The 14,546-nt window shown below is 39.7% G+C and overlaps 2 protein-coding genes across 2 annotated transcripts; one reads left to right on the top strand and one right to left on the bottom strand.

Annotated features, from left to right (window-relative positions):
• Window positions 1-514: 514 nt before the first annotated feature.
• exosc7 (exosome component 7) lies at window positions 515-4,370 on the bottom strand. The gene is made up of 8 exons (XM_020597630.1): window positions 4,166-4,370; window positions 3,921-4,022; window positions 2,846-2,940; window positions 2,238-2,403; window positions 1,712-1,782; window positions 1,444-1,567; window positions 1,208-1,363; window positions 515-659 (listed from the first exon to the last, which is right to left on the bottom strand). Exons 1-8 carry the CDS (start codon window positions 4,220-4,222, stop codon window positions 555-557), a joined length of 876 nt encoding a protein of 291 aa, XP_020453286.1. The 5' UTR covers window positions 4,223-4,370; the 3' UTR covers window positions 515-554.
• A 629-nt stretch (window positions 4,371-4,999) lies between these two features.
• On the top strand, window positions 5,000-13,974 carry zdhhc3b (zDHHC palmitoyltransferase 3b). Its single transcript, XM_020597734.1, has 7 exons — window positions 5,000-5,389; window positions 8,520-8,851; window positions 9,259-9,383; window positions 10,189-10,285; window positions 10,539-10,620; window positions 11,139-11,269; window positions 12,208-13,974. The coding sequence occupies exons 2-7, from the start codon at window positions 8,549-8,551 to the stop codon at window positions 12,364-12,366; spliced, it is 897 nt and encodes a 298-aa protein (XP_020453390.1). The 5' UTR covers window positions 5,000-5,389; window positions 8,520-8,548; the 3' UTR covers window positions 12,367-13,974.
• Window positions 13,975-14,546: the final 572 nt, after the last annotated feature.

Genomic DNA, 14,546 nt, shown 5'->3' with positions numbered 1-14,546 from the left:
CACAGCCATAAATAGGCGTTTGTTTTGGATCTGTCTGCTGTCAGTATGTGCACACACCCTACAACAGTCTCAAGGAAGAGTGGAAAGGATCCAGCCACATCTGGTCGGTCTGTAAGACAGAGTCTAAACAGTCCTCGACTGACACGTGGCAAAGGCAGACATACATAGACTGCACTTTTTCTGTGAAATGCTGTTGTGAAAGTTCAGCACTGTCTTCCAGTCTGATATTTCTAAGTATTTACTGATTAATCAAGAAAACAATCTGTAGATAAATTTGATAATGAAAATAAATTTTTTGCTTCCTTAAACCAAACCTTTGATTTTTAATAATAATGCAAAGAGGAATAGCTGGGACTCTCTTCTACACAGGTTGTTCTGTTCTGAGTCAAATTACAGTCAATCTTAATAAAGCCAAATTAAACTGCTACGCACATTAATTCATTGTTCAGATTTTATATCCATTTCAGTGAATACAAAGACAGAGTGTAAAAAATTGTTTTATTAAAAAAAAAAAAAATTCATTTACATATATTCTGTAGATACAGCAGTTGATCTTAACCAAGAAAGCCGACTTTCTGTCGTGCCTTTCCCAAATCCTCCTCCTGCTGCAGCAGCGTCATGAGTGGAGCATGAAGAGCTTTCCCAACCCGTTTACCTGCCTGGAGATGACAACATATTTTACAGCCTTATTCATATATAATCACAGTCACACTTATCATACAATTGATACCTAAAGACCTGAGGAACAGGTAATGGTACAGTTCACATTTTTGAAAATATGCTTATTTGCTTTCTGATGGAGAATTAGATGAGAAGATGGACACCACTCGTGCCTGTACAGTAAATATGAAGCTACATCTAGGAGACAGTTAGTGTAGATCCCCTCAAGCCCTAAGGATGGGGGCACTGCCATCCTGGAAGAAGTCACTCATTTATTCATGGTTTTCCTTTCATTTGTCACTTGTCTGTATATACGCAGTGCAACATGTTATATACCAAGTTTAATGAGAAAGTAAAACAATACCTTCAACTTAAAAACCTCTTCTAACACTATAGAAATTGGTGAGCAAATAATCTGGCTGTTAGCTCAAGGTCACTTGTCACTGCTATTATCCAGTAACAGCTAAATAAAACTACATCTCTTTATGCTAATATATTTGCAGTGATGATAGCAGACCAGGTGGCCAAGGATGAGCACTAATCTCACCTCTGTCATTTCGAAAATGCTCTCTGGATCCAGGCTGCCTCCGCCAACCTTCCTCACACAGGTGACTATGCCCTTGTGTGTGACAGAGATGATCAGGCTCGCCACAGAGCAGGCTTTCTCCTGCAGAGTCACATCCACCACATGCCTGCGACCAACCTGCAGAAAAACAATGAAGGTATATGTTTCACTGTTTGGGTGATAATTCTTTAATTCTAAATAACAGCATGTGAGCTTACCTTGCACATGGTCACTATACAGGGGACGTTTTCTACATTAAGTCTCATACAGTCGTACGGATCATCTGACAACTCAATTTCCTTCCCTCCTTCATCATCAGTTGATATATGGACTTGAGGAATTCTGTTAATAAAGTTAGAGGGCTGTCTACGAGTGTATTCATTAAACTGAAAGATATGACAGCTGTAAGAAATCACAACACTCAACAATAACAATTCAAAACAACCCAATAATCAAGACCCAAACAAAGACCAGTATGACACTTGCTTTGTGTTGAAGAGTGCTGCTTTGACAGCTATTGAGATGGCGTCGTACAAGTTTCCATCACACTGCAGGAGCTGTGGAAAAAGATCAGCATGAGATTTTACCTCTGTGAAGACCACAGGGCCAAGTTCTATGTTGTGATCTATTCTTAAACACAGGAATGCTTTGGTCAATCTGAACAAAAATCCTAAAGGTAGGGGCATACTTAAAACAAAACGTGCCCATGGGGAAGCAGCTGGACAGTCACATCTAAACATCAGTGAAAGCAAAAGTGTTTATAGCTGCTCCAAATGGACACAATCACAGGTGGAGTAAAAAAAAAAGCCTGCCATCATAGAGAGGAGCTAAGCTGCAATTAACCATTCAAACAATCTTTTCTCAAAGGCAATCATAGTATTCTCTGTTCTCTAGATGTGTTTCTACATACAAAAAGTGACACAGGCAACGGTGTGAAGAATGGGGAAAAAAACAAGCTTGAATGTTGGATTGTCGTTTCTAAAAGTAAAAGAAGGTGAGCACTAACACCCACCAGCACATCCACATAGAGAACCCAGCAATGTTCTCCAGCACTGATACAAAGGCTCTTCAGGTTCACACTGTGTTTGTTGTTGAACACTTTGTAAAGGGTGTTACTCAGCTCTGTTCCCAGCTCCTCGCCTCCTCTGCCCTCAAATTCTGGGGTTGCATTTGCTGAACTAGTAATGAAAGGAGAAAACAAGACAGTAAACATGTGCTGTAACAGAATGTGTATCTATCAGTCAGAGGTTTTATTCTGTCTTGAGTAAAACAGTCAAAGCACAATCTGTCATATCTATTGCACATTTAATAGAACACTTTCAATGTAAAGAGTGGCATTACTAGGATGTGTTAGATGCACATCTAACAGGGAGCAGATGATACAACACCACCTCCTAGTGGCAGTGTATCCACTGACTCCAATTTTGACTCTTAATAAAAATTATTTGGCTAAACTACACTTGTTTGAAATGTCACTGCTCATCTTGTGATATCAATGGAGACACCATAATAAGTTGGTGAGTAAGACGTTATGATAGACAGGAATGACAGACAAATCTACAAAAAAATGCACCACTCTGTAAATACACAAGGCATCATGTCAATACGCACCATACCTACCAATCAACAAAGAACTCCAAATAGCCTTCATTTGGCACAGCAGGCCTCGGTTTTCCAATTTCAGCCTTGACCCCAACTAGAACAGCAGTATGACCCTAGAGGGAAGTCAAAACAGAATGTTAGAAAATAACCCAATTCTTTTGTTGGAAGCACGAGAAGTGAAGGCAGGAGAGGACTGTTTAAAATCAACAAAGTTTACTGAAAGTCTGAGCACAGGTAGGCCTTACAGCACTGGGATCAGAGTGACAGAGCTCCCGCAGGAGTTCCATCTACTGAACCCCGAATTAAGTTCTTACAATACATTTTATCTTCTTGGGCTGCTCCGCCCTGGACAGAGGTGCAACCTTCAATAGTTTGTGTTCCTATTGGTCATTTGGTGTGAGCCGGAGCTCACGCTTCCATGTTGAAATATGGTAAATCTAGGGATGTGTGTGTCTCTCAGGTGGCAGCTTGGTCTTAATCAAGCGCACAGAACAATGGGTTGTCTGGGTTGCAGGCCCCCTGTGTGTGATGCTAAGTATGTTAAACTGGCCAAGTGGTCATCTCAGGTTGTGAGCCCCCTGGCGCCGCAGGGCACCCTAAAACAAAGCAGAATCTTGGAATATGCTAAGTGGGTCGAAGTGTGAGTGTAAAACAGGCCTTTGCTAAAATGTAAATAGGCTGTCTGGCCACAAGGAGATGCAGACATCCTGGCTCAACACAGAAGTTACAGTATTCAAAGTAAGCAGATTTTACTTCATTACAGTTGTAAGATATATAAGCAAGGGAAATAAATGTAATAAAATAACCACAGCTCAGTAGTTCTGGACAATCATCAATACAGCTGTAATATGTATAAACAAGGAAAATAAATTTATGAAAAGTAACTAAAGGTATGAGAAGTAACTAAAGCTTATAAAGTAACTAGAGTCTATAAGACTCAAATCTTACAAGAACAAGGTAAAGGAGATATGAGTAACTAGACGGGTTTAAGATATCTAACAAGAAGATGTATGTTTATTTGAAATGTGCTGATAGGTGACTGTGGGTGCACAAATGTGGGGCTTCTGATGCCGATACTGTATATTATTATTACCAGTGTGACTTTGGCTGATCCGTCTGTGTTGGACACCACATCAGTCTCTATTTCCATGTGTCTGTAGTCCTCACAACCTCTTCCATCCACTCGTAAATCATCCTGATGAAACCAATCGACATGTCAACATAGTTAGCAAGTGCTAACGTAGTTAGTTTTCTGCCATTGGACCTTGTAGTTTAATTGCTATCCAAATATTTTAAAAACCAAGAGTCGGGAGCTAAAGTAGGTAATTAAAAACTTACCCGTATACCATGTAAAATGTACACTTTCTCCGCCTCGCTAACTTGTACTGCTGCCATAATATAAAAATTCCAGTAGCAAGTGTGCCTGTCGCCGTATTCTACGTCATCAAAAGCCGCCGAATAAGGTTAAGATTGCCTGCTTTGCACACCCCGATGTCCCGATTATCTTGGTTTCTAAACGATCCCTCGGAACTTAGAATCCGCCCAAGCGGTACAACAAGCTTCAAACACAGGACGTGAAGTCTAAAAATTGAAATATCTCACTAATATCTGAGGGATACGGAATAAAACATAACCTAAAAACAAGTTTCTTTTTTGTGCTCTTACAGCCCATTTTTATGTTAGTTGCTTATTAGGGATAAACATAGAGGTTTGTATTATAGAGTAGAAAGTAATTATGATTATGGCTTACTATTTCATAATTACAAGAAATTACTTTATAATTTCAAACTACATACCTCATATTTACGAGAAATTGCAGAGTAATGAGACAGGAGACCGAATGCTTCAGAAAGGAATCATCAGGTTTTTAAGATAAGGCCAGTTCAGTGATAGTGTTTAGTATTTTTATGAAACACGGTATAATGAAGCTATTAGCCAAATTTTTCAAAATTAGGCCCAAAATATAGGCCCACTGTAATATTTTCAAAAAGTTTTTTTTTAACCAAAACGTCTATAGGAGAGAAAACTCGAGATAGCAGATTTATTTATGACATGAACAGAACCCTCCAGTATAATGTATATTAGAGAGAGAAGCTAAGTGGTTATTCCTGAATGGAGACTGGATTTTGGCTCCACCAGTATTTAAATGACTTTGAACCTTTATTAAAGATGGTGCATAGCCTTGAGGACAGTGTTACCTGATAGACTAAACTCGGGGTACGATCGCCCAACAAAGGCAGGAATGTATTGGACTTCCTGGTTGAGTCCGCTGTTTTCCGGCTGTGACAGAAGAAATTACTGGAGCGTTTAGCCAACCGGGCGTTTCATGGCTTGTTCCTCCGCTGTGGATGCAAATAATAATTGAATTAACACCTCGTCGGAACCGAGGTGGATTCGCGGGACTACAGAAAACAGCTGTCTACAGATCAGTGAGGTTAGCTTTGAGTGAGCTAACAGACCGACCGGCGGAGGAGGCTCAGTCTGGTTCGTTTTAACTTCACAAGGCTCCAAACTACGCGAGGACTTCAAGAAACCTTTGTCGACAAGTCAGGAGAGTGCGAGGTAGGTTGTCAAACCCACTAAACTTGTCACTCATGAAACAGTTACATGTAACATAGCTATAATATACAGCCTGTGACTGTGTTATCAGCCATCAGCTACTGGAAATCCAGATATCCTACTGCAGCTACCAGGGTTACTTCCTGGTCGGGTTTGTTGTTTTAGCACTTTCTGGAAGTTCATTCATTATAGCCTTCAAGTGTCACAGTGACTCTACAGGCCCTAATGGACATGATGTTACTTTTGTGTTTGTCCACCTTCAGCCAGGTCAGAGCTCACTTGACCAATAGAAGAGACTCAAACAAGGCACAACAGCAGATATTTTGGTTTCCTTCCTTACTGCATATGAAGTTTTCCACCTTATTTTGTATTATGCTGACAAAAATTGTATGTCAAGCTGCCAGGTTTGTTTTAAGTTTCTTTTGCGTTACTGAATGAATATTGAATGTGTTAAATGTTAAACAGTACATACACTGAGGCTGTGTAAGTTTGTGGCCCAGATTTTTCGGCAGCAAAATTGGTTATTTCATGAAGTATCAGAGGACAGTTAAAAAATATATATATTTGTCCAGAGTTTTCCAGAATCCAGGACAATACCTTGAAGTTGCTTGTGTTGTTTTTTGTTTTCCATGTAGTTAATCCTCTAGTGTCACAAAAGTTGATGGGCATTATATTTATGTACAGTAAAATACACTTATAGCACTGCAGAGGCATCACAATAGAGGCATTTCACTGATTCTTAACATTGTCTCTTTTATTTGGGTTGACATAATTACAGAAGGAGCTGCTCTGTAAAGTGTTTCTGTTACAGTCAAGTCAGTTGTTTTCATTGTAGAAATATAGACATAGATTATAGACTTATGCTTCAGTCTGCCACCAGAGAAACCACTGACTTAACTGACAGTTGTGATTGAACACAGTGTCCGGTTTGTTTTACTCCAGGTCTTTCGCAATGTTTTATTGTTGCAGGTTTCTGTTTTGGTTGGTCCTCTGCAGTTTCAGTAAACACTGTTTGTAGGGCTTTAGCTTCTTTGTTTCTAAAGGAATGAGTTGTAAAATCAGTCTGCATAGCATCACATCCCCATCACTGGAGCAGGTTTTACTTGAAATGGGCTGAATCAGATCTAGTGGTAAAGTGGTATAGTGCATCAATTACTAACATTCAGCAAGATGGACAAACCTGTTAAACAAGGATTTTCTTTCCAAGAACCTGTAATCAATTTACACAGTAAATACTGACCAGTGATTCAGTAAACAAATAGGGTGATATATAGATATGTAACTAAATAAACATAAACACAACTGTGAGATTAAAATATATAAACTTATGTATGCTATATAATAAAAACCCTAACTAATTATTCATTTCTATCTAAAAATGAAAATCACCCTAACATTTTCATATAGTGATGTAGACAAGTAGCCTAAATACCTATCACACCCTTAAAGGTTTTTTTTTTTTTTTTTTTTTTTTTTTTTGCAAAAAACAGAACTGAGGATGATGGGACTGTCATTAAGTTTTGCAAGAATCTGATAATAAGCTAAAGTATTGGACACATTAAAAATATGACTTGGTGATGGGGCTGGAAGAGAAGACGGAGGATCCCCAAGCTCTGGGCATCTGGGAATCAGAATGTCTGTACAAAAATGTATGGTAGACTATCCGTGCAACTTGCATGGCTAAAAAGGAAGTAAAACCTGAAGCATAATGTCATTTTTCAGGATTATTATGATTTTTTTCCCCCTGTTTAAATATTCTCTCTTGTTTCAATGAAATAAACCCCAACATGTAGGAATGTTGGCATGATCCCACTAGTAAAAAATTAAACTCATAGGCTGAGAGGAAGTGACAGAGTGGCAAAAGACTTATGGTTGGATGGGGACGGGGCTCTGTGCGTGAGTTAGACCTGCTCTGTAATGGTCATTGAAATCCAGAGATGACATGATTAATATGTTCACAAATGTGCCGTAGGAATGCTTTATTGTTTTCATTCTGATTCAAAACCTGTCCTCAGGGAAGTGAATTTAACTGCCAGGCTCATTGGCCAACCCCCTAATTAATGTGGGCACAGAGGTGAGATTAGGCTGTTGTTCAGGATCGATTACACTCACTATAAACTCAAGTTTTAGTGTGGAGAAGGCCGAGGTCCTGCCATCCACTGGGAAACAGCAGTTTTATCCCAGTCAGTGTTATCTGCATATAATAATGACGTTTTGGCCCCTTTTGAAGTAACATCATCGTTGCTGAACACAGTGAGACCTGCTCAGTTACTTATTCATATCCATCTTCATCCACTTTATCCGAGAGCCTCCCAGATTTCTCTCACTTATTCCTTTATCCGTGCTGTATACTTATCCCTTGTCTCCAAACGGAGCTGCACACCCAGAGTCCCAGTGCAGCAGTGTTGGCTGTTTTTGTTTGAGCATTTTGTTTCTCTTTTAAGGCCAAATGGTGAAATACAGCCTCTAAATCTAACAATAGCCTCTTCTTTTTTTGCTGTGAGAGGAATCTGGATGGATTATGTCGCCTGTCGTGATTAGTCCAGTCAGTGTTTGTTCCTCCTTCACTTGGTGCTTCCTCCTGAGTATTGTCTCAAACCTCATTTGCTGATTTGCTGTCTAATTCACTGCTGTCTAACTTTTATTCCTTGAGGGTGTGGTTTATTTTCTTTAGTATGTTTACAGCAACTCCTAATTGCTGTGGGGCAGGTCTCTTATGTAAAACTAAAACAAATAGTCACTTAGTTGTTTGACAGAAAGTTAATCCTCATCATTACTGTTTTGACACTTTACTAATAGTTTTATGACAAGCATCCTGTTTCTACCTTCTCATCTCTGAGAATTTACTATTTTGCTTTGTCTAATGTGGTGTGAAATGTTTTAGTTTTGGATTTTAGATTGTTGGTCAGGTAAAACAAGTTTCTGGGCTCTTGTCACTATTTTCTGACATTTTATAGACCAAATGATTAAGGAGAAATTAATCGGCAGATTATATGATTGTGGTAATAATTGTTAGTTGCAGCCTCACTTTTCTATTGACAATACTCAAATCCCTTACCCGATTATCCCTTTTACCTTTCATTTACCCCCCCAATCCTCCCCTCCTCTCCATCTGTCTCATTACTCTTCCCAGTATGTGGCTGGGGCCACGGGTGTCGTAAGATGAAGAGCCCATCCCACCGCAACAGGGACATTGAACGGCAAGCTGGCTACCTGAAGCCCGAGCACTGCGTCCCTCCCCCACCCCGCACCGGCTCTGACACCATGTGGTTCATCCGCGACAGCTGTGGCATTGTGTGCGGCATCATCACCTGGCTCCTGGTCTTCTACGCCGAGTTTGTGGTGGTGTTTGTCATGCTGCTGCCTGCCAAGAACCTGGCCTACAGCCTCTTCAATGGGATGCTCTTCAACGGCCTCGCCTTCCTCGCTCTCGCCTCTCACGCCAGGGCGATGTGCACAGATCCGGTCAGTCAGACTCTGACACCGTGATGACTAGTTTGAACGTGTGTCGGCTGTTTAGTTAACTGCTTTCTCTTACTGTTGTACATAAATCCAATCCTGTCGAGTCAACATGATCAAAAAGTGAACGATCCAAAATCATCAAACATTTTAATAATCCCTTGTCAATTTTCAAGCAAAAATGCAAAGTTCCTCAAATGTGCATATTGTTTCTGTTAATAAGCTGAATATCTTTGAGATTTTGATTTTTGATTGCCTGGTCAGTTTGGGTTTTGGGAAGTTGTGAATAGAATTAATTGATTAATTATTGAAAAGAAAAAAAACACAAAACATTCTCAGATTCCCACTTGTCAAATGTGATGACTTGCCGTAGTACTTTTTACATTCTTTTTTTTTCCTCCCCTCACTTCCAGGGAGCCGTGCCTAAAGGGAACGCTACCAAAGAATTCATTGAAAGCCTACAGCTCAAACCTGGACAGGTGGTGTACAAATGTCCCAAGTGCTGCAGCATCAAACCTGACAGAGCTCATCACTGCAGGTACAAGACTGGCTGTGTGAGTGATTAACAGTTTTCACTGCAAATGCTTCATTTTTTATGATGTGAGTCTGTGCGGGCGGAGAGTTCTGCTGAAGTCGGCACCTTGCAGAGGAAAGTCCTGATGTGACTCTCCCACTGGGGACTCCTCTCTGCACCAGCTCTCCAGCCTCCCTGTGTGTGTGTTCTTCAGTTTTTTTTTTTGTTTTTTGTTTTTTTTTATAGTAGCTGTATTGCATTTCTCTGTGGACTGTGCAGCTTGGCAATAAGCAGCTCCCTTTGTGGCTGCTCTTTGGTTTCTCTGGGAGCTGGAAGCATGAAAAGTGCAAAAAGACCTGAGATTAATTAAATTTTAAAGGGAGTCACTCTCTCTCATTGGCTGTATGAACTCTGATTATTTTGAGTTGTCCTTGTGGGATGTTCAGGTGATACAATAATGATCCATATGAATATTATTTTACACACAGGGCGTCAGGTTTTTAAATATAGATTTCCCTCCAACTGTGCATCAGCCATGCACATGGGTAGATTGAGTGTGACTTTCTGCTTTGCCAAGTGATAGATCATGAGCTGTCAGGCCTTACTCGAGTTGTCAGTCACTAGCTGTTCTGTCAGATAAAGAACCCTCCACATGCACATCATGTACACAGATAGACACACACACTCCAGTTTCTATGACTGAGAGCAGTCTGGCCAGTTTCTCATCAGTCAGGTTGGTCTTTTGCCTGCTGCCTCACAAGGTCACAGTTACTCTGAAATAGTTTTCAGTCTATTTTATCATCTCGATAATGTATCTGTGTGTCCACAGCGTGTGCAAACGCTGCATCAAAAAGATGGACCACCACTGTCCCTGGGTGAACAACTGTGTCGGAGAGAACAACCAGAAATACTTTGTGCTCTTCACAGTGAGTCTCAAAAGAATGTCTCGCATCATCTCTGCGCTCTCATCTGTACTCGCCTCTTATGTTATAAATATCTATACATAAATAAATACACAGTTAACAGGATCTGACTTTCCACAACTAGATATTCTGTCAAAATAAATGATTTAAGGGCCAGTTTTTTGGATTTTGTTACATCAACTTTATATGATTACTATAGTTGTGAAAAAATTATACTGTGACTTGTTGATATAAAATGTATTTTCTTTTTTTCCAGATGTACATTGCACTAATATCCTTCCATGCACTAATCATGGTGGCCTTCCATTTTTTTGTCTGCTTTGAAGAAGACTGGGCGAGTAAGTATTATGCTGTATTTGAGTAGTGTAGAGACCGGTGGCTCCATCCCCAGGTCACGGATGCTGTGAACTAGGAACCACCAGCAAACTGTTCTGCACTGTCAATCTGCCCAAGATTTTCCAGTGAGATGTAGAACTGTTAGTCAGTAATCAGAAAAATAGCTGGCACATGTGACAATCAGTTAGTTGTTTAAGTTATTTGTCCAGCTCCAGCTTCTCATAATTCAGGATTTTCTGATTTTCCCTTTTAGACCACACTTAATTGAATATTTTTGGGTTTTTGGACTGTAGGTTGGCCATACTCATTTGAAGGTCTTTGGGAGTGTGTGATGCTCATTTTTCACAATTTTCTGACCTGTTATAAAACGAATATTAAGTGAAATAGAAAACATCACTAGATTCGTTGCAGTCCTGGTATAGTGCTGGTCTCCACTGTGCATGTGTAAGGTTTTACACAGCTAACAAGCTTGTTCGTTTTACATGCGAAATCCTTCGCTCATCTTCCTCTCCTTCAACAGAGTGCAGTAACTTCTCTCCACCAACAACAGTCATCCTCCTCATCCTCCTCTGCTGTGAGGGCCTCCTCTTTCTGATCTTCACTGCCGTCATGTTTGGGACTCAGGTTCACTCCATCTGCAGCGATGAGACGGTGAGTGGTTTCACCTCTGTGCACCTTTTTAAAAACTGAAATCCAGTTGCACTTGTGTCGCTGGTCTAATAGTTGGGATTGAATAGTCAGGTGGCACTGGAGGGTTAGTCGCCAAGTCTCTGTCAGAACCGTTCTGTCCAAGGGCTTTTACGCAGCTCACTCCCTATCAGCCCTATGGACAATCCCCTTTAGAGCAAGAACTGGAAGTGCAAATACGCTAACCCAGTTCTGGCCTTTAGGACTCACTACTATGGCATTCATTGAAAGTATAAAATGCTCAAACAACATTTAAAAGAAATGCATAATAATGTAATAACAGTGTAGTGCATCTCCTTTTAATGACTACAGAGTCACCGGTTGAGTTTAGGTAACCAGACATAGATACATGTAGGATTTGAAAATTATGCAGCTACTAAATGAGATCACAGATGTACTTTTAAGTTGGAGAAGGTAATTCACTTATAGCCTCCACACAGGTTGAAACTACAACATTTTCTCATTATCACCCACAAGGATGACTCACAGTCTCATAATATCCACTACAAAGACCGTCTCCGTCTCTTTCTGACTCATGGAGCCTGTAATGCTCTGTTAGTGCATCTTCATGTGTGTGTGTGTATTTGTATTGCTTTGCATTGTGAGTTTTAGACCATGGGAGTGCAGTTAGATGTAATGGTTAGGGTAAGGACCAAGGGAATGCATTACGTCACCTCTGTCCTCAGAAAGATAGCTGTAGAATGAGTCACCTGACCCTTTAAGACATCTGAGGGGATTCAATGGTGGCATCTGCTGTTAACTTCTGAGTGGTTATTTTCTCTTGTCACATTAAAATGAAAGGCAGCTGTATGTTTGCAGTTGATTTTCTACATCAGCTCTGATCATCAATCAGAACTGGAGACTCATGTCTTCCCATGTCTGTTAATGTCTCACCCCTGCAGGGCATCGAGCAGCTGAAAAAGGAGGAGAGGAAATGGGCCAAAAGGTCTAAATGGATGAACATGAAGGTGGTGTTTGGCCATCCGTTCTCGATAAGCTGGCTGAGCCCGTTTGCGACGCCCGACTATGGCAAGGCAAACGTGTACCAGTATGTAGTGTGAGGACTGGAAAATAAGCTGAGCTCTGCTGCTGTGGACTTGAACTGCTCAGCCCTCATATTGTGTGGAACTCAGTGAGCATGATCTCCTTTTAACAACATCTATGTTTTCTTTCATTTATGGATGTATCATCTATTGATACTTCAGGGTGTTCTATTGTCATCTTGTATGTATTTTTAAAATATTGTCACCTTTTCGCTGTACCTTGGATTAATGGGATGTAGCTGCAAAAAAAAAAAAAAAAAAAAAAAAAAAAAAAAAAAAAAAAAAAAGCAGCTCTACTTTAAAAAAAACATCTCAAATGAAAAAGCAACAACTTGACAGGAAGCACTTGCTATGGTGAAACAACTCCAAGACACTGAAATCTTCCTGCTCCAGAGTAAAGGTTCCTGCAGTATGTCTGACCAGTTCCTTCTTCTGAGACTAAACAATGTGAACTTAAATCCAGAATGTATTTGTTTAAAGCTGCACAGTTCGGGTGCGCAGACTGTCGCCTGGTTTTGTCTGTCCGTAAACACAGTCTGTGATCCTCTATCTCCTCTTACTGTGTTTCTGTCATTGCAGTAGTCTTGCTGGATGCTGATGATGATATGCCTTAGAACCGTTCAGTAGAAAATGGTGGCATCAGCTGTTTTTTAAAAGAGATTCTCTATTCTTTTGCCTTAATGTGACTGGATCCCACTGGTGAATACAGTTTTAAATGAGTTTGTCATATCTGATGCCAGTTCTGGTCAGTGTTTTCAGAGTAAATTTTATCAAATGATCTTTTGATTTACATTGACTGTTTGTCTGCACTAAACTAAACGGACTAAATCTGGCACTCCACAGTCTGAATGTGTTTCTCTATCACATAGAATGACCACTGACCAAGTCCAAGTGTGGTCAATGGGAAGGACATTCATCCTCTGTGAGACAGAGAGCAGCAGTGGCAATGCAAACTTTAGTGGTACCATGTGTTTCCTGTAAAAGTCACCCAGTGTTTCTCAAGTTGAGTGCTTTTAATGTTTAAACAACTTTTCAGAATACACATTGCTCTCTGAGTGGACTGACCCTAAGTGTAATTCAGTTGCCCCCAAATGATGGAATTTGCCTGTTTGTCTCAATTGTAGTTGTGAGCCCTACTGGAGGGGGGAAAATCTGTTCAGGATAAAGTGTCGATTTAAATTTTAGGTCAGTGGCAAATGTTTACTGAAGCTTGAAAGACATTGTTAGAGATGCAGGTTTTAATTGTCACAGCTTTGAAAGCACAAAACGCAACAAAAATGCCTGTGTCCAAATGTGTTCGAAAGCCTTACTGTAACATGCTTTGGAAGATGATGAAAGGAGTTATTTGAACACACATGTTGCCAAATTGAACGCTCAGTGAAGGGAGGAAGTGAAGTTGGGTCTGTTTCAAGAGAAGAGAATTAAGAGGGCAATTTTCTTAACTTTTAGAATCAATAAATTTTTTTACACATACAATACACCAGCTTTCTTCTTTTTTCTTGACTTCTATGTGGTCGAGTATGAAAACTGTTTGTAGTACCCATTGTGGACCACATGATGTTGCTTTTGACTGTGGTATTTGTTTAAAGGGGAGTAAAATAAAACTATGTATGTGACAACTTTGGGTTAAGTCCTGGATATTTTGCTGTTGTCGTATATCATTTTGCTTTCGAGTTTGGTCGTTAAGGTCTTGTGAGAAATTTGGGCACTAGACATTTGATATTGTACTGCTGAAAAACAAACAAAACCCAACCCTCCAATGAATGTAGTCTGACAGCAAACACTGGATTAAATTACAGATTTTTACAGTAAACTAACAGTAACTTTCATATTTTACCCCAAAACAAAGAAACAAGAAAACAATTTTTTTTAATTAAAAAATTTTTTTTTTAAAGTTTTTAAAATTCCACCTTTAAATAATTTAAATGTTCATTTGTTAGCTCAGTTCACTGTTATATTAGCAGATAAGATAAGAAACTCCAGTTTAAACTCAGGAATGGAAAATCCCCCAGTTGCCATAACCTTTTTGCTGCCTACATCTATAACATTATTGTCTAGTGTCTTTTTTTTTTTTTTTAAATCATTAGACAACATCTCTAAAATGTCAAACTTGTACTACTACCAAAATAATAAATGTAGGCTATATACTTATCAAATCTAAAACATGTCAAAGTTACATTTTCCTAAGATAAAATAAA

Source organism: Monopterus albus, unplaced genomic scaffold (assembly GCF_001952655.1).
Source record: "Monopterus albus unplaced genomic scaffold, M_albus_1.0 scaffold34.1, whole genome shotgun sequence".
Taxonomy (NCBI): Eukaryota; Metazoa; Chordata; class Actinopteri; order Synbranchiformes; family Synbranchidae; genus Monopterus; species Monopterus albus.
Note: the sequence above shows the minus strand (reverse complement) of the source record. Positions and strands in the feature narration are given on the sequence as shown.

Excerpts from the sequence above, each read along its gene's own strand:
- exosc7 (XM_020597630.1), bottom strand. The coding sequence starts at position 4,222 with ATGGCAGCAGTACAAGTTAGCGAGGCGGAGAAAGTGTACATTTTACAT. Across the intron at positions 4,023-4,165 it reads ACATTTTACATGGTATACGG|GATGATTTACGAGTGGATGG; the intron begins GTAAGTTTTTAA and ends TGGTTTCATCAG. Across the intron at positions 2,941-3,920 it reads GATCAGCCAAAGTCACACTG|GGTCATACTGCTGTTCTAGT; the intron begins GTAATAATAATA and ends ACTTCCCTCTAG.
- zdhhc3b (XM_020597734.1), top strand. The coding sequence starts at position 8,549 with ATGAAGAGCCCATCCCACCGCAACAGGGACATTGAACGGCAAGCTGGC. Across the intron at positions 8,852-9,258 it reads GGGCGATGTGCACAGATCCG|GGAGCCGTGCCTAAAGGGAA; the intron begins GTCAGTCAGACT and ends CCTCACTTCCAG. Across the intron at positions 9,384-10,188 it reads GACAGAGCTCATCACTGCAG|CGTGTGCAAACGCTGCATCA; the intron begins GTACAAGACTGG and ends GTGTGTCCACAG.